General features: G+C 46.7%; 1 protein-coding gene across 2 annotated transcripts in view; it reads right to left on the bottom strand.

The window, feature by feature from the left end:
- The window catches only part of LOC106563427 (disks large homolog 4), a 150,469-nt gene extending 132,588 nt beyond the window's left edge, over positions 1–17,881 (bottom strand). For both annotated transcript variants that reach the window (XM_014128989.2, XM_045690067.1), the window contains exon 1: positions 17,330–17,881. In XM_014128989.2, the coding sequence (XP_013984464.1) occupies positions 17,330–17,359 (30 nt within the window). In that variant the 5' untranslated portion in view covers positions 17,360–17,881. The remainder of the gene's footprint in view (positions 1–17,329) is intronic.
- Between the last annotated feature and the right edge of the window lie 880 nt (positions 17,882–18,761).

Raw genomic sequence — 18,761 nt, 5'->3', positions numbered from 1 at the left:
AGCCAGCCATTCAGCAGTGTTACCAGCCTGCCATTCAGCAGTGTTACCAGACAGGCATTCAGCAGAGTTACCAGACAGCCATCCAGCAGTGTTACCAGCCAGCCATTCAGCAGTGTTACCAGCCAGCCATTCAGCAGTGTTACCAGACAGGCATTCAGCAGAGTTACCAGATAAGCATCCAGCAGTGTTACTAGCCAGCCATTCAGCAGTGTTACCAGCCAGCCATTCAGCAGAGTTACCAGCCAGCCATTCAGCAGTTTTACCAGCCAGCCATTCAGCAGTGTTACCAGCCAGCCATTCAGCAGTCTTACCAGACAGGCATTCAGCAGTGTTACCAGCCAGCCAGTCAGCAGTGTTACCAGCCAGCCATTCAGCAGTGTTACCAGCCAGCCATTCAGCAGAGTTACCAGCCAGCCATTCAGCAGTGTTACCAGCCAGCCATTAAGCAGTGTTACCAGCCAGCCATTCAGCAGTGTTACCAGACAGGCATTCAGCAGTGTTACCAGCCAGCCATCCAGCAGTGTTACCAGCCAGCCATTCAGCAGTGTTACCAGCCAGGCATTCAGCAATGTTACCAGACAGGCATCCAGCAGTGTTACCAGCCAGCAATTCAGCAGTGTTACCAGCCAGCCATTCAGCAGTGTTACCAGCCAGCCATTCAGCAGTGTTACCAGCCAGCCATCCAGCAGTGTTACCAGATAGGCATTCAGCAGTGTTACCAGCCAGCCATTCAGCAGTGTTACCAGACAGGCATTCAGCAGTGTTACCACAAGCCATCCAGCAGTGTTACCAGCCAGCCATTCAGCAGTGTTACCAGCCAGCCATTCAGCAGTGTTACCAGCCAGCCATTCAGCTGTGTTACCAGCCAGGCATTCAGCAGTGTTACCGGCCAGGCATTCAGCAGTGTTACCAGACAGGCATTCAGCAGTGTTACCAGACAGGCATTCAGCAGTGTTACCAGACAGGCATTCAGCAGTGTTACCAGACAGGCATTCAGCAGTGTTACCAGCCAGCCATTTAGCAGTGTAACCAGATAGGCATTCAGCAGTGAATACACTAGGGATGGGTCATTTTGCAGCATGAGCCTTCTAACCCAATGTGAAGGGACTTAGTCCCCAGCCGATCCAGCCTGTCATCTGTAGTAGGGACCATTCTCAGGCAGGCGGTGACACAGACAGCATCAAACAGGTAGATGAAGACTAGAGCTGTGAAACAGGGTCTGTGTGTGGATTCTGTGTGGAATACAACATCTCAAATTCAATTAGGATTGGCACAAAGGTTGACACTGTTTCTTACTCTCTCCCATTCGAGTCAGTGTGCTTGGTTGTTAGTGGTTTGTGTGTGGGTGGGTGTATTTTTCTGACTGTACATTGTGTGTAGTGTGTACATCTGTAGGTGTGTGGCTTTGTGTTTGAATAGGTTGGAGTGTGTGGATTCAGGGCACAGTGTGAGCGGTGTCTGAGTGTGTGGGTGTGAGGCTTTGTATAGATGTAGGGTTGAGTGTGGTGAAGTGGGTTGTGACGTGTGAGTTGCAGTCTGTGAGAGATAGAGTGTTCATTCTACTAGATCTTACTGCAAAGAAAATCTATGGTATAATTAAGCAAAAACGCCAGAGGAGGTGTGGTATATGGCCAATATACCACAGTTAAGGGCTGTTTTTAAGCATGACGCAACACGGAGTGCCTGGATACAGCCCTTAGCCGTGGTATATTGGCCATGTACCACAAACCCCAGAGGTGCCTTATTGCTATTATAAACTGGTTACCAACATAATTAGAGCAGTACAAATAAGTTTTGTCATACCCGTGGTATACGGTCTGATGTACCACGGCTGTCAGCCAATCAGCATTCAGGGCTGAGCCACCCAGTTTATAATGTCAAATTATTACTTCTTCTAAGACCTTTCATGAGGACGAATATAAACACATTCAATAGATCTCTGAAAGAGAGACTGAGGTTGAGAGGAGGAGATGAAGAGGAGGGAGGAATAGAAGTAGCAAATTAGACAGTAGTAAGACAATAGATAACAGCACCCTGGGAGCACTGTGACAGGATCAGTGCCTCCGCTCCTCTGGCCCTGTGGCTGAACACACAGCTGCTGGAGGGACAGAGGACAGAGCCTGTGTCCTGGCTTGTGTACCCGGGCCTGTGTCCTGGCCTGTGTCCTGGCCTATGTCCTGGCCTGGAAATTAAATATGAGCTATCTGCCTTAGCAGTTCAACACAGACCTCTTGGCAAATGGCGCATACACACTAGGATAGAATTTAACTTGCTTACATTTTACTATAACTGAAAATGCACTTTTCAAATGCGTACTTGATATTCATTCATGCATTATGAGTTTCCATTATGAGTTCACATACTATATTTACCAACGTGGACTCGCAAGCTGCACATTTTCAACACACCATACATATTGCAAATAGAGATACTTTCCTCACTATAGCAGAAACACACCTACTCTGGAATATACACATACACATGGCTTAAACACACACCGGTACACACTGTGAACACACACACGCACACTCAGGAGACACACAGTCTTGTCAGACAAGTTAAGCTGAGCAGAGTTGTGTGCAGCAGCACCAGCTGAATGAATAATGAAGTGTCTGGGCTTGTTTGATTATGTGTGAGTGGTGAGGGGGCCTCAGATATGACCACTGAACTCCATCTTACAGACTAGGCAGCAGCAGTCACCAGCTTCTCAACCCCCATCCTCCCCGACACACACACTGCACAGCTTCAGATTGTCACTAATAATATTAATGTTCGTTCTTAAAGATACCAGGTAGAGCTGGCAGCACAGCGTTAAGTGGTGCAGTTCTACAAACATGGAGGCTAAAGCTGGCAGCAAGATGTTCACACTGGAGCTAAAGCAAAGCAGCCAACCAGCCACATACATACAAATTCTTCTTTACAATGACGGACTACCGGGGAACAGTGGGTTAACTGCCTTGTTCAGGGGGAGAACAACAGATGTTTACCTCGTCGGCTCAGGGATTCGATCTAGCAACCTTTTGGTTACTGGCCCAAAGCTCTAACCACTAGGCTACCTACCACTACATACATACATACATACATACATACATACATACATACATACATACATACACACACACACACACACACACACACACACACACACACACACACACACACACACACACACACACACACACATACATACATACATACATACATACATACATACATACATACATACATACATACATACATACATACATACATACTGTATACACTATCGGTCAAAAGTTTTAGAACACCTACTCATTCAAGGGTTTTTCTTTATTTTGACTATTTATTACATTGTAGAATAATAGTGAAGACCACAAAACTATGAAATAACACATATGGAATCATGTAGGAACCAAAAAATAATTAAACAAATCAAAATGCACTACCGTTCAAAAGTTTGGGGTCACTTAGAAATGTCCTTGTTTTTGTTAAACAAACCAAAATATATTTTATATTTGAGATTCTTCAAAGTAGCCGCCCTTTGCCTTGATGACACTCTTGGCATTCTCTCAACCAGCTTCATGAGGTAGTCACCTGGAATGCATTTCAATTAACAGGTGTGCCATGTTAAAAGTTAATTTGTGGAATTCCTTTTTTTATGCATTTGACACAATCATTTGTGTTGTGACAAGGTGGTATACAGAAGATAGCCCTAGTTGGTAAAAGACCAAGTCCATATTATGGCAAGAAGAGCTTAAATAAGCAAAGAGAAATTACAGTCCATCATTACTTTAAGACATGAAGATCAGTCAATGCAGAACATTTCAAGAACTTTGAAAGTTTCTTCAAGTTCACTCGCAAAAACCATCAAGCGCTATGATGAAACTGTCTCTCATGACAACCACCACAGGAAAGAAAGACCCAGAGTTACCTCTGCTGCAGAGGATACGTTCATTAGAGTTAACTGCACCTCAGATTGCAGCCCAACTAAACGCTTCACAGAGTTCAAGTAACACATCTCAACATTAACTGTTCAGAGGAGACTGTGTGAGTCAGGCCTTCATTGTTGAATTGCTGCAAAGAAACAACTACTAAAGGACACCAATAAGAAGAAGAGACTTGCTTGGGCCAAGAAACACGAGCAATGGACATTAGATTGGTGGAAATCTGTCCTTTGGTCTGATGAGTCCAGATTTGATATTTTTGGTTCCAATCACTGTGTCTTTGTGAGATGCAGAGTAGGTGAACGGAGGATCTCTGCATGTGTGGTTCCCACCGTGAAGCATGGAGGAGGAGGTGTGATGGTGCTTTGCTGGTGACACTGTCAGTGATTTATTTAGAATTCAAGGCACACTTAAACAGCATGGCTACCAGAGCATTCTGCAGCGATACGCCATCCCATCTGGTTTGTGCTTAGTGGGACTATCATTTGTTTTTCAACAGGACAATGACCCAACACACCTCCAGGCTGTGTAAGGGCTATTTGACCAAGAAGGAGAGTGATGGAGTGCTGCATCAGATGACCTGGCCTCCACAATCACCCGACCTCAACCCAATTGAGATGGTTTGGGATGAGTTGGACCGCAGAGTGAAGGAAAAGCAGCCAACAAGTGCTCAGCGTATGTGGATTATCCAACAGTCTCCTTCAAGACTGTTGGATAAGCATTCCAGGATAAGCTGGTTGAGAGATTGCCAAGAGTGTGCAAAGCTGTCATCAAGGCAAAGGTTGGCTACTTTGAAGAATCTAAAATCTAAAATATATTTTGATTTGTTTAACACTTTTTTGGGTACTACATGAATCCATATGTGCTATAAATCCTTGAATGAGTAGGTGTGTCCAAACTTTTGACTGGTACGTACATACATACATACATACATACATACATACATACATACATACATACATACATACATACATACATACATACATACATACATACATACATACATACATACATACATACATACATACATACATACATACATACATACATACATACATACAGGAAGGCCACTAATGTGCACACAGACTATAAGTGCTGACTTTGACTACATCTAGTCAAATGTATAATTAATCTGTAGAAACACTAATGAGGAAAGCCTAGGGAGTGGAGAGGAGACAGGGGATAGGGGAGGATGGGAAAAGAGGATAGGGGGGAAGGAGGAGGTGAGCTAGGATAGGAGAGAAGGGAGATAAGAAGGGGGAAAGAGGAAAGAGGTGAATTCAGGAGATTAAAGGGGTGGAAGAAGCAGGAAGGATGAAAATGGAGGAGAGGACAGAGACAAATGGAGGAGAGGAAAGAGACAAATGGAGAGAAAAGGCATAATAGGAAAAGAGGGGTTGTGAGAGGATAGGGGGGTAGAGGAGGGGGGAGGTTAGAGGAGAGTGGGAGAATAGGGGAAGGGGGAGGGGAGAGAAGGGGAGAGGTTAGAGGAGTGGGAGGTTAGAGGAGTGTGGATGTTAGAGGAATGTGGGAGGTTAGAGGAGGGGGGAGATTAGAGGAGAGTGTGAGGTTAGAGGAGGGGGGAGGTTAGAGGAGGGGGAGATTAGACGAGAGTGGGAGGTTAGAGGAGGGGGGAGGAGGGGGAGTTAGAGGAGAGTGGGAGGTTAGAGGAGGAGGGAGGTTAGAGGAGGGGGGAGGTTAGAGGAGAGTGGGAGGTTAGAGGAGGGGGAGGTTAGAGGAGAGTGGGAGGTTAGAGGAGAGTGGGAGGTTAGAGGAGGGGGAGGTTAGAGGGAGGGGAGGTTAGAGGAGGGGGAGGTTAGAGGGAGGGGAGGTTAGAGGAGGGGGAGGTTAGAGGGAGGGGAGGTTAGAGGAGGGGGAGATTAGAGGAGAGTGGGAGGTTAAAGGAGGGGGGAGGTTAGAGGAGGGGGAGGTTAGAGGAGAGTGGGAGGTTAGAGGAGAGTGGGAGGTTAGAGGAGGGGGGAGGTTAGAGGAGGGGGGAGGTTAGAGGAGAGTGGGAGGTTAGTGGAGGGGGAGGTTAGAGGAGGGGGATGTTAGAGGAGGGGGAGATTAGATGAGAGTGGGAGGTTAGAGGAGGGGGAGGTTAGAGGAGAGTGGGAGGTTAGTGGAGGGGGAGGTTAGAGGAGGGGGGATGTTAGAGGAACGGGGAGGTTAGAGGAACGGGGAGGTTAGAGGATGTGAAAGAGGTAGTACGGGAATATGATAAAGGAGAAGGATGAGAGACAAAGGGAGTGTGACAAGAGAAGAGAGGAAGAAGAGAAAGAGAGAGACAGGATAGGAGAGGGGGAAAGAACTGGGTTTCCTCTTGAAGAGGGATGAGACGTTAAGAACTGACGATCTAGTTCATATAAACTCATATCACACTGACCATGAAGGTGCACTATTCAACCTCCTTCTCACACTGACCATGAGGGTGTACTATTCAACCTCCTTCTCACACTGACCATGAGGGTGTACTATTCAACCTCCTTCTCACACTGACCATGAAGGTGTACTATTCAACCTCCTTCTCACACTGACCATGAGGGTGTACTATTCAACCTCCTTCTCACACTGACCATGAGGGTGTACTATTCAACCTCCTTCTCACACTGACCATGAGGGTGTACTATTCAACCTCCTTCTCACACTGACCATGAGGGTGCACTATTCAACCTCCTTCTCACACTGACCATGAGGGTGCACTATTCAACCTCCTTCTCACACTGACCATGAGGGTGTACTATTCAACCTCCTTCTCACACTGACCATGAGGGTGAACTATTCAACCTCCTTCTCACACTGACCATGAGGGTGTACTATTCAACCTCCTTCTCACACTGACCATGAGGGTGTACTATTCAACCTCCTTCTCACACTGACCATGAGGGTGTACTATTCAACCTCCTTCTCACACTGACCATGAGGGTGTACTATTCAACCTTCTTCTCACACTGACCAGCATGCTTAAAACCTTGCACACTAACATGGTTTTAGAAAACACTTATGTCTGTACTTGTTCGTGGGTTGTGGCTGGCAGAATTTCTAACCCGTATCCAGGCTCAATTGTTGGCTGGTGTATGACATTTCACAATTTCAGATATTTGAAACTGCAAACTGTGATATTAAAAAGCGATAGTTTTAAAGTGAGCGGAGATTTTAATCACAATGAATTTGCTTTGTTTGCAAATCTAAAGCAAACCTCTAAATTTCTGTGAGCAATCACACAAACCTCAATGTGCAATTACAGCTGCTTTGTAGAACCTGTACCTTCATAGTAAGTATACTTTACTCACTACAGTAATTATGACCAATTAGTGTAAATATACACTACCAGTCAAAAGTTTTAGAACTGGAAATGGCTGATTTTTAATAGAATATCTACATACTGTAAGCGTACAGAGGCCCATTATCAGCAACCATCACTCCTGTGTTCCAATGGCATGTTGTGTTAGCTAGTTTATCATTTTAACAGGCTAATTGATCATTAGAAAACCCTTTTGCATTCTGCAGCGATACTCCATCCAATTTGCTTTGGGCTTAGTGGTACTATAATTTGTTTCTCAACAGGACAATGACCCAAAACACACCTTCAGCCTGTGTAAGGGCTATTTGACCTTGATGGAGTTCTGCATCAGATGACCTGGCCTCCACAATCCCTGACCTCAACCAAATTGAGATGGTTTGGGATGAGTCGAACCACAGAGTGAAGGAAAAGCAGCCAACAAGTGCTCAGCATATGTGGGAACTCCTTCAAGACTGTTGGAAAAGCATTCCAGGTGAAGCTGGTTGAGGGAATGCCAAGAGTGTGCAAAGCTGTCATCAAGGCAAAGGTTGGCTACTTTGAAGAATCTCAAATCTAAAATATATTTTGATTTGTTTAACCTGTTAGGGCTAGGGGGCAGTATTTACACGGCCGGATAAAAAACGTACCCGATTTAATCTGGTTATTACTACTGCCCAGAAACTAGAATATGCATATAATTATTGGCTTTGGATAGAAAACACCCTAAAGTTTCTAAAACTGTTTGAATGGTGTCTGTGAGTATAACAGAACTCATATGGCAGGCAAAAACCTGAGAAGATTCTGTACAGGAAGTGCCCTCTCTGACCATTCCTTGAGATTCTTGACTCTTTTTATTGAAAACTTAGGATCTTTGCTGTAACGTGACACTTCCTACGGCTCCCATAGGCTCTCAGAACCCGAGAAAAAGCTGAATGATGTCGAGGCAGCCCCTGGCTGAAAAACATTAGCGCGTTTGGACAGTGGTCGGTCAGAGCACTATGAGACTGAGGCGCGTGCACGAGGCGACCCCATGTTTTTATTTTCTCTCTCTTTGTACTAAAACACAGATTCCCGGTCGGAATATTATCGCTTTTTTACGAGAAAAATTGCATAAAAATTGATTTTAAACAGCGGTTGACATGCTTCGAAGTACGGTAATGGAATATTTAGAATTTTTTGTCACGAAACACGTCATGCGCGTCACCCTTCTTTACACTTAGGATAGTGTCTTGAACGCACGAACAAAACAGAGGATATTTGAACATAACTATGGATTATTTTGAACCAAACCAACATTTGTTATTGAAGTAGAAGTCCTGGGAGTGCATTCTGACGAAGAACAGCAAAGGTAATAACATTTTTCTTATAGTAAATCTGACTTTGGTGAGGGCTAAACTTGGTGGGTGTCTAAATAGCTAGCCCTGTGATGCCGGGCTATCTACTCAGAATATTGCAAAATGTGCTTTCACCGAAAAGCTATTTTAAAATCGGACATAGCGAGTGCATAGAGGAGTTCTGTATCTATAATTCTTAAAATAATTGTTATGTTTTTTGTGAACGTTTATCGTGTGTAATTTAGTCAATTCACGGGAAGTTTGCTAGTTCTGAACATCACATGCTAATGTAAAAACTGTTTTTTGATATAAATATGAACTTGATTGAACAAAACATGCATGTATTGTATAACATAATGTCCTAGGTGTGTCATCTGATGAAGATCATCAAAGGTTAGTGCTGCATTTAGCTGTGGTTTGGGTTTATGTGACATTATATGCTAGCTTGAAAAATGGGTGTCTGATTATTTCTGGCTGGGTACTCTCCTGACATAATCTAATGTTTTGCTTTCGTTGTAAAGCCTTTTTGAAATCAGACAGTGTGGTTAGATTAACGAGAGTCTTGTCTTTAAAATGGTGTAAAATAGTCATATGTTTGAGAAATTGAAGTAATAGCATTTTTAAGGTATTTGAATAACGCGCCACAGGATTCCACTGGCTGTTACGTGGTGGGACGATTTCGTCCCACCGACCCTAGAGAAGTTAACACTTTTTTGCTTCCTACATGATTCCATATATGTTATTTCATAGTTTTTCACTACTATTGTACAATGTCAAAAATAGTAAAAATTAAGAAAAACCCTTGAATGAGTAGGTGTTGTAAAACTTTTGATCGGTAGTGTATGTTTTGTCATCAATATAAAGTGGGACTGAAAAAAGTTGACAGAATTAATGTTAACTTCCCCTTTTCTGCATTTAGATATTTAAAATGTTTTTTTTATTCATTTAGCAGACACTCTTATCCAGAGCGACTTCATCTTAAGAGAGCTCTTCTCACTTCCACCTACTGTACGAAAGCTAGTCCTGCAGAGGAGACAGAGAGCCATCCACAGGGTTAGGGGTTAGGGGTCAGTGTAGGAAGTGACCTACTGTAACTCAGAGCTAGTCCTTCACTTCTAGCTGACCTTTGTTCTTCAGGATTAGAGTTAAAGGTTAATAAATGTCTCATGGCTGACAAATTCCTCACCTGCACTACCACCAGGCACCATTAATACTTTATCACATACCATTAAAGAGACGTGCTTCTCCAGGCACTCATTTTGCTTCTCTTCTATAAATTGACCGCCATCTGCCGCAGAATGTTTGGCAAAAGAGGGCCTTCCTTCCCCTGCCAGCTCCGAGCTTTTTCTCACTTTGAGAGAGATGTGTGATCCTGGAACAAGGTTGTCAGATATCCATGGATACCGACTGTGCTCTATCATAGTGGATTCATCAATCACTGTTCATGGCACATCTAAAGAAACTCCTGTTAGCCAGCATAATTATATTCAAACAGGGACGAATGTTTTAGCCTTAGTTTTATTCTGTAAATAACATCTGTTGTAGTATGGAGGAATAAATAGAATGAGTGATAGTGTGCAAAGAGGACCGGGGAAACAATGAGTGAGTAAAGAGGACCGAGGAAACAAATGAGTGAGTAAAGAGGACAGAGGAAACATAATGAGTGAGTAAAGAGGACAGAGGAAACATAATGAGTGAGTAAAGAGGACAGAGGAAACATAATGAGTGAGTAAAGAGGACATAGGAAACATAATGAGTGAGTAAAGAGGACAGAGGAAACATAATGAGTGAGTAAAGAGGACAGAGGAAACATAATGAGTGAGTAAAGAGGACCGAGGAAACATAATGAGTGAGTAAAGAGGACAGAGGAAACATAATGAGTGAGTAAAGAGGACAGAGGAAACATAATGAGTGAGTAAAGAGGACAGAGGAAACATAATGAGTGAGTAAAGAGGACAGAGGAAACATAATGAGTGAGTAAAGAGGACAGAGGAAACTTAATGAGTGAGTAAAGCAGCAAAATGAGGAGAGAGTAGGATGAAAGAGAAGAGCATGTCTATGGAAGCCTGCATGGACCTCCTCTCTCGCCATTGCACCAAACACAGAGCCAAAATACAGCTTAATGGGCAGGGAACACACAGCCATTTTGGATTCAAGTTGAATCAAAGATTTTTCATTGAAGTCAGGTATAAACATGAACAATAATAAGAATAAGCTATCAAACGACAAAACTATAGGGTGACAGTATACCTAGTGGAGGACGACATCTTTATCAAGCTGCGGAAGACATCTCCAGTGAACTACCTGCTCCCTGAATAGCTTTTTCTTAGTTTTTTAAAAGCGACTTTGAGATTCTGTATGAAACACGCTGTATAAAGTATATGTGCCGTCCTGACCAGTAAAGGGGCTATTTGTTATTATAGTTTGGTCAGGACGTGGCAGGGGGTATTTGTTTAGAGTGTTTCGGGGTTTGTTGGGCTATGTGTTTAGGTAGAGGGGTGTTTGTTTAGAGTGTCCGGGGTTTTTGGTTATGTTCTATGTTAGTATATTTCTATGTTCTGGTCTAGTCTTTTTAGTTCTATGTTTAGGGTTATTGGATGGACCTTCAATTGGAGGCAGCTGTTCCTTGTTGCCTTCAATTGAAGGTCCTATATAGAGGGGTGTTTTTGTAATGGGTTTTGTGGGAAGTTGTTTTTGCACTGCTGTGTTTACCTTGTAATACTGTGCGTCTGTTCGTTTTCTTGTTTTGTTGTTACGTGTCTCAAATAAAGTTTAAAATGAGCACTCAACCCGCTGCGCCTTGGTCCACTATATACGAGGACCATTACAGAACTTCCCACCACCAACGGACCAAGCAGCGGGGTAAGTAGGTAGAAAGGAGTTATTTTGAGTCGTGGACTTGGGAGGAAATTTTAGCCGGAGAGGGACCATGGAGGAAGGCTGGAGAGGACCGGGACTGTTATATTGGAACACGACTGGCATGGAAGCCTGAGAGGCAGCCCCAATAAAAATTTTGGGGGGGCACACAGGTAGTTTGGCTGGGCCAGGGTTAAGCCCCAAGCCAACTCCCCATGCTTACCGGAGGCAGCATGTTACTGGTCAGGTCCTGTGCTATGGGGTGATGCGCACGGCGTCGAGGCCGAGCATTCACAGGCCGGTGTGCGCGGTGCCAGCGTCCCGCATTTGCCAGGGGGAAGCGGGCATCCAGCCAGTAAGGGTGGTGCCAGTACTGCGCTCGAGACCGCCAGTGCGCCTTCACGGCCCAGTGTATCCTGTTCCCGCTCCTCGCAATAGCCCTGAGGTGCGTGTATCCAGTCTGGCATCTCCAAAGCCAGCACCACGCACCAGGCCTTCAGTGGATTAGCCCAGTCCAGGATGTCCTGTTCCCGCTCCTCGCAATAGCCTTGGGGTGCGTGTCTCTAGTCTGGCACCTCCACTACCAGCACCACGCACCAGGCCTCCAGTGCGTCAGCCCAGTCCAGCTCGTCCTACTCCTGCTCCTCGCACTAGCCCTGAGGTGCGTGTTTCCAGTCTGGCACTTCCAAAGCCAGCACCACGCACCAGGCTTTCAGTGCGCAGTCCTCGTCCAGAGTGTCCGGCGACAGTGCCCCTTCCAGAGTGTCCGGCGACAGTGCCCCTTCCAGAGTGTCCGGCGACAGTGCCCCTTCCAGAGTGTCCGGCGACAGTGCCCCTTCCAGAGTGTCCGGCGACAGTGCCCCTTCCAGAGTGTCCGGCGACAGTGCCCCTTCCAGAGTGTCCGGCGACAGTGCCCCTTCCAGAGTGTCCGGCGACAGTGCCCCTTCCAGAGTGTCCGGCGACAGTGCCCCTTCCAGAGTGTCCGGCGACAGTGCCCCGTAGAGAGACGGCCGACAGTCCGGAACCGAGAGAGACGGCCGACAGTCCGGAGCCGAGAGAGACGGCCCACAGTCCGGAACCGAGAGAGACGGCCCACAGTCCGGAACCGAGAGAGACGGCCCACAGTCCGGAGCCGAGAGAGACGGCCCACAGTCCGGAGCCGAGAGAGACGGCCTACAGTCCGGAACCGAGAGAGTCGGCCTACAGTCCAGAGCTCCCAGAGTCGCCCTACAGTCCGGAATCTGCGCAGCGAGAGTCGCCCTACAGTCCGGAATCTGCGCAGCGAGAGTCGCCCTACAGTCCGGAATCGGCGCAGCGAGAGTCGCCCTACAGTCCGGAATCTGCGCAGCGAGAGTCGCCCTACAGTCCGGAATCGGCGCAGCGAGAGTCGCCCTACAGTCCGGAATCGGCGCAGCGAGAGTCGCCCTACAGTCCGGAATCGGCGCAGCCAGAGATGCGCTTCAGCCCGAGGTCTACAGCGACGCGCTTCAGCCCGAGGTCTACAGCGACACGCTTCAGCCCGAGGTATTCAGCGGGGGTGGACAGGTTAGGTGGGGGACTAAGGCCAGAGCCTGAGCCACCTCCACAGTAGGAGGATTGGGGAGGGGGGGTGTAGCCCTTCCCTCCCTTTAGTTGGGGGGTTTATTTTTGTGTTTATTTTTTGTGTGATGTGCATCTGGGGTCTGCACCTTTGGGGGGGGGGGGGTACTGTCACGTCCTGACCAGTAAAGGGGTTATTTGTTATTATAGTTTGGTCAGGACGTGGCAGGGGGTATTTGTTTAGAGTGTTTCGGGGTTATGTGTTTAGGTAGAGGCGTATTTGTTTAGAGTGTTCCTGGGTTTTTGGCTATGTTCTATGTTAGTATATTTCTATGTTCTGGTCTAGACTTTTTAGTTCTATGTTTAGGGTTATTGGATGGACCTTCAATTGGAGGCAGCTGTTCCTCATTGCCTCTGATTGAAGGTCCTATATAGAGGGATGTTTTTGTAATGGGTTTTGTGGGAAGTTGTTTTTGCACTGCTGTGTTTAGCCTGTAATACTGTGCGTTCGGTCGTTTTCTTGTTTTGTTACGTGTCTCAAATAAAGTTTAAAATGAGCACTCAACCTGCTGCGCCTTGGTCCACTATATACGACGACCATTACAGTATATCTATTATTATGATGTATTACTGTATGTTGATATCGTACACAGGGACAGATAACGAGAGACTGATGAGCTGGATGTTACAGCAGGTGCACCTGTATTATTATCTAAATGAAGGCCTGGTGGCAGCAAGAGTTCTCTCTCTCTCTCTCGCTCTCTCTCTATATATATACGTATATCTGCTCTTTAATTGAGCTAGTTAAGCTTGTCTCTGCTCTGCAGTTTAAATACATCTCAGCCTGCATTAATACACCTTAAAGCCACCCATGGAGCCCAGGGAAGGCTGTAAGCCATATAGGCATAGCTACAGAACGCTATTCATTGGAAACTTCTGCTTAATGATACAGAATGTCTGATACAGTGCGATGCATGCTTTACCAACCGTAAACACACAGACAGACAGACAGACAGAGAGACACACACACACACACACACACACACACACACACACACACACACACACACATAAATTAAGTGTAAAGGCTTAAATGACACACTGCCTCTTCATGCTCATCTTCCCTATCATGGCTATCTCTGTCAATTGGCCATAAGAAGCCCTGTTGTCAAGGGAACTGGCTTACATCAAAGTGATTGATAAGCAAATTAATCAGATTTCCCGTGGCTAAACAAGCAATGATTTATGAAATACTGAGCCAACCAAGCATTCTTTCCCCTTCTATAAAAAAAACAGCATTTGGGCTAGTGGTGAGAGTTCCTACATACAGAGAGCAAATACTGGACCACATTTCCCATAAAACACTACAAGAGCCTGTCCAAGTTCATCCAGTGTGTGTATGAGATACCTCTCATCTGTCCCACAGTCCTTGTATTAGCATGGTTCACACACACTCCCACAGCCAGCATGCAGGAGCAGCTGCTAGGCTGTTTGCGTGTTTGTGAGTGTTTGTGACAGTGATTGTGTGTGTGTTTGTGTGTATGTGACTGTGTGAGTGTGTGTGTATGTTTGTGTTTGTGTGTGTGACTGTGTAAGTGTGTGTGAAAACCCACCAGGATTCTCGAGGAGAGGAGGGGATAGGAGAGTAGAGGGAGGAGAGGAGAGTGGAGGGGGGAGAGTAGGGGAAAGGAGGGGAGAGGAGCGGGGAGTAGAGGAGAGGAGGGGAGAGAAGAGAAGAGTAGGGGAGAGAAGAGGAGAGTAGGGGAGAGAACGGAAGAGTAGGGGAGAGAAGAGAAGAGTAGGGAGAGAAGATGAGAGTAGGGAGAGAAGAGAAGAGTAAGGGAGAGAAGAGGAGAGTAAGGGAGAGGGGAGGAGGGCAGAGGAGTGGACAGGAGAGAGAAGAGGAGAGTAGGGGAGAGAAGAGGAGAGTAGGGGAGAGAAGAGGAGAGTAGGGGAGAGGAGAGTAGGGGAGAGAAGAGGAGAGTAGGGATAGAAGATGAGAGTAGGGAGAGAAGAGAAGAGTAAGGGAGAGAAGAGGAGAGTAAGGGAGAGGGGAGGAGGGCAGAGGAGTGGACAGGAGAGAGAAGAGGAGAGTAGGGGAGAGAAGAGGAGAGTAGGGGAGAGAAGAGGAGAGTAGGGGAGAGGAGAGTAGGGGAGAGAAGAGGAGAGTAGGGATAGAAGATGAGAGTAGGGAGAGAAGAGAAGAGTAAGGGAGAGAAGAGGAGAGTAAGGGAGAGGGGAGGAGGGCAGAGGAGTGGACAGGAGAGAGAAGAGGAGAGTAGGGGAGAGAAGAGGAGAGTAGGGGAGAGAAGAGGAGAGTAGGGGAGAGAAGAGGAGAGTAGGGGAGAGGAGAGTAGGGGAGAGAAGAGGAGAGTAGGGATAGAAGGGGAGAGTAGGGGAGAAAAGGGGAGAGGGGAGAGAAGAGTAGGGGAGAGAAGAGGAGAGTAGGGGAGAGAACGGAAGAGTAGGGGAGAGAAGAGAAGAGTAGGGGAGAGAAGAGGAGAGTAGGGGAGAGAAGAGGAGAGTAGGGATAGAAGGGGAGAGTAGGGGAGAGAAGGGGAGAATAGGGAGAGAAGAGGAGAGTAGGGAGAGAAGAAGAGAGTAGGGAGAGAAGGGAAGAGTAAGAGAGAGAAGGGGAGAGGAGAGAAGGGAGAGAAGAGGAGAGTAAGGGAGAGGGGAGAGGGCAGAGGAGGGGACAGGAGAGAGAAGAGGAGAGTAGGGGAGAGAAGAGGAGAGTAGGGGAGAGAAAGGGAGAGTAGGGAGAGAAAGGAAGTGTAGGGGAGATAAGGGGAGAATAGGGAGAGAAGAGGAGAGAAGGGAAGAGTAGGGGAGATAAGGGGAGAAAAGGAGTGTAGGGAGAGAAGGGAAGAGTAGGGGAGAGAAGAGGAGAGTAGGGGAGAGTAGGGGAGAGAAGAGGAGAGTAGGGGAGAAGAGAAGAGAGGAGAGTAGGGGAGAGAAGAGGAGAGTAGGGGAGAGTAGGGGAGAGAAGGGGAGAGAAGGGAAGAGTAGGGGAGAGTAGGGGAGAGAAGAGGAGAGTAGGGGAGAAGAGAAGAGAGGAGAGTAGGGAGAGAAGAGGAGAGTAGGGGAGAGTAGGGGAGAGAAGGGAAGAGTAGGGGAGAGAAAAGAAGAGAAAAGGAGAGTAGGGAGAGAAGGGAAGAGTAGGGGAGAGAAGAGTAGAGTAGGGGAGAAGAGAAGAGAGGAGAGTAGGGAGAGAAGAGGAGAGTAGGGGAGAGTAGGGGAGAGAAGAGGAGAGTAAGGGAGAGGGGAGGAGGACAGAGGAGGGGACAGGAGAGAAAAGAGGAGAGTAGCGGAGAGGAGAGGAGGGGAGGGGAGGGGAGAGGAGAGAGCCTGGGACTGGGAGCTGGCTGAATAGTTGAGAGACAGGGCTTGGATGGAATTCCATAAACGTTCTCTCTCTGAGAGCCAATTTCACGACAGGGGCTGACTGTGTGGAGCAGTCAGCCCCAGCATGTCACTGGCCTCATGTGTGTGATATAACACACGCTTTGTGTGTGTATGTGTGTGTGAGGCTGTGGGAGCTCCCAGCTTGTGTGTGAGCTAACTCCATGGCAGTGGTTGAGGTGAGAGTGAGGAGGTTGAGGCATGCAGGGAGCCCAGGCCTGGTCCCATCTACCGACATCCTGGACCTTCCAACATGACACAAAGCCAGAATTAGCACCCCAACCTCAGGCCTATTCGCTAGCTCACTCACTCCTACAGCATCCTGCCACGCAGGTTAACCCACTCCCTGCTAGCTAGCACACTCACACAGCCTCACACAGAGAGGGATATGGGGGAGAGAAAGAGAGTGGGAGAAACAGAAATATAGAGAAGGACAGGGACAATGCTACTAACACACTAACACTCTCAGCCAGTGCAGTTCACTCTCAAGAAAAATATATTCATTTAACTAGTCAGATAAGAACAAATTCTTATTTATAATGACTGCCTAGGAACAGTGGGTTAACTGCCTTGTTCAGGGGCAGAACGACAGATTTTTACCTTGTCAGCTTGGAGATTCGATCTATCAACCTTGCGGTTACCGGCCCAATGCTCTAACCACTAGGCTACTTGCCACCCCTATATAAGTAGCCAAAAGACCACAAAGAGCTAACAGGAGAGAAATAATGATCAAATATCCTATCTTTGCAAAGACAAGCTGCCCTGTTACATTTACCGTTTAACCCAGACACAAAGAAAGGATGAGACAAAGCAGATAACACGAGGAGGTGATTACCCCCGCTCTCGCTCTCTCTCTCTCTCTCTCTCTCTCTCTTTCTCTTTCTCTCTCTCTTTTTCTCTCTCTCTCTCTCTCTCTCTCTCTCTCTCTCTCTCTCTCTCTCTTTCTCTCTTTCTCTCTCTCTGTCAGTGGAAGCAACGGCAGATCAGCTTACCTTTGTAGTCACAATGCAGAGGCAGTCCATGGTAGTGAGAACAAACAGGTGGGGTGTATCTCAACCTCTCACCCCCCCACAACAGAGGGCTGAGACCCCACACCCCTCGCCCCAGCCTGCCCCACTCCTGCTCTCTCTCGTCCTGCCTTTCCCCCTTTTTCTTTGCTTCCGTGTATCTCTTTCTTTACTTACTGAACCAGCGAGGGAAAGAGAGGATGGAGGGAGGGGGAAACATAAAGAGGGAAGGGGAGGGACACAGGGAAAGAGATAGAAAGAGCAAGAGAGAGAAAGAAAGCGAAAGAGGGTGGGCTCCGAATCTGTATGAGAGAGAGGGAGAGGGAGAGGGAGAGAGAGAGAGGGGGAGGGAGAGGGGGAACTCTTCTATAAGAGAAGAGGAAGAGAGGAAGAGGAGAAGCAGGGATGAATATGAAAGGAGATGGACAGAGGGGGAAGGAAGTAGAAAGGAGAGGTGGTATGGGAAAAAGGGGAGATTCGCTCTGCAAGAGAACGCGAGAGAGAGAGAAAGAGAGAGAGGATTAGACAGTGAAACAGTAGAGGATGGAGGAGAAGAGCCGAGGGAGGGGACAGTGAAGGAGAGAGAGAGAGAGTCAGTGTATGTGGTGTGTATGTGAAAACAGAAGGAATTAGACTGAAATAACATGTGTAGAGCGGGAGAGAGAATTACATATGCATCACAGAAAATGGAAACGCATACGACAATCAGAGTGACAAAAACAACCCGAACATAAACTAGAGGAAACCATGACAGAAGGTGAAAAAGCGTGAAGGGTTTTCTGCTTGTTGTGGTGCTCTGCAGCTGTTGCCTTAGCAATGGTGCAATTGTTGCCGTGGCAATAGGAAGGGTTGTTGTTATCATGTAGCTGTTGCCGTGGTCTGTGTGAACGGTTGTATGCGTCTTCACTGAGTGTGTGTGTGTGTGTTTGTGTGTGTGTGTGTGTGTGTGTGTGTGTGTGTGTGTGTGAGTGTGAGAGAGAGAGAGAGAGAGAGAGAGAGAGAGAGAGAGAGAGAGAGAGAGAGAGAGAGAGGAGGAAAAGGAAAAGGAAGGTAAAGGGGTATAAGGATTTTAAGTAAAAATGAAGAAGCATACATGGAGGGTGTTTTGGGTATAAAGCCATGCCATTCTCATATTTCTCTGTGTGACTACGTTTCTACAGTTAGCTGGGGGTGTACCTTATATGACTGAGTAATGTCAATGCAGTGAATTTGGACTGGAAGCTTTGTTCAAATGCATTGCAGTAAAATGAATAGAATCATGTGTGCATCTTTGGGGTACACTTTGCCTTTAAGAGTATGGACTGCACCATTAAAGCCTGGTTTAAGGGGAAATGTGTGCTTCATGTCTTTACAAAAAAAAAAAAGATATCACCTTTATTTAACCAGGTAGGCTAGTTGAGAACAAGTTCTCATTTAC

This window comes from Salmo salar, chromosome ssa11, assembly GCF_905237065.1.
Source record: "Salmo salar chromosome ssa11, Ssal_v3.1, whole genome shotgun sequence".
Lineage (NCBI taxonomy): Eukaryota > Metazoa > Chordata > Actinopteri > Salmoniformes > Salmonidae > Salmo > Salmo salar.
The sequence above is the reverse complement of the archived record's forward strand: the minus strand, read 5'-3'. Positions and strand labels throughout refer to the sequence as shown.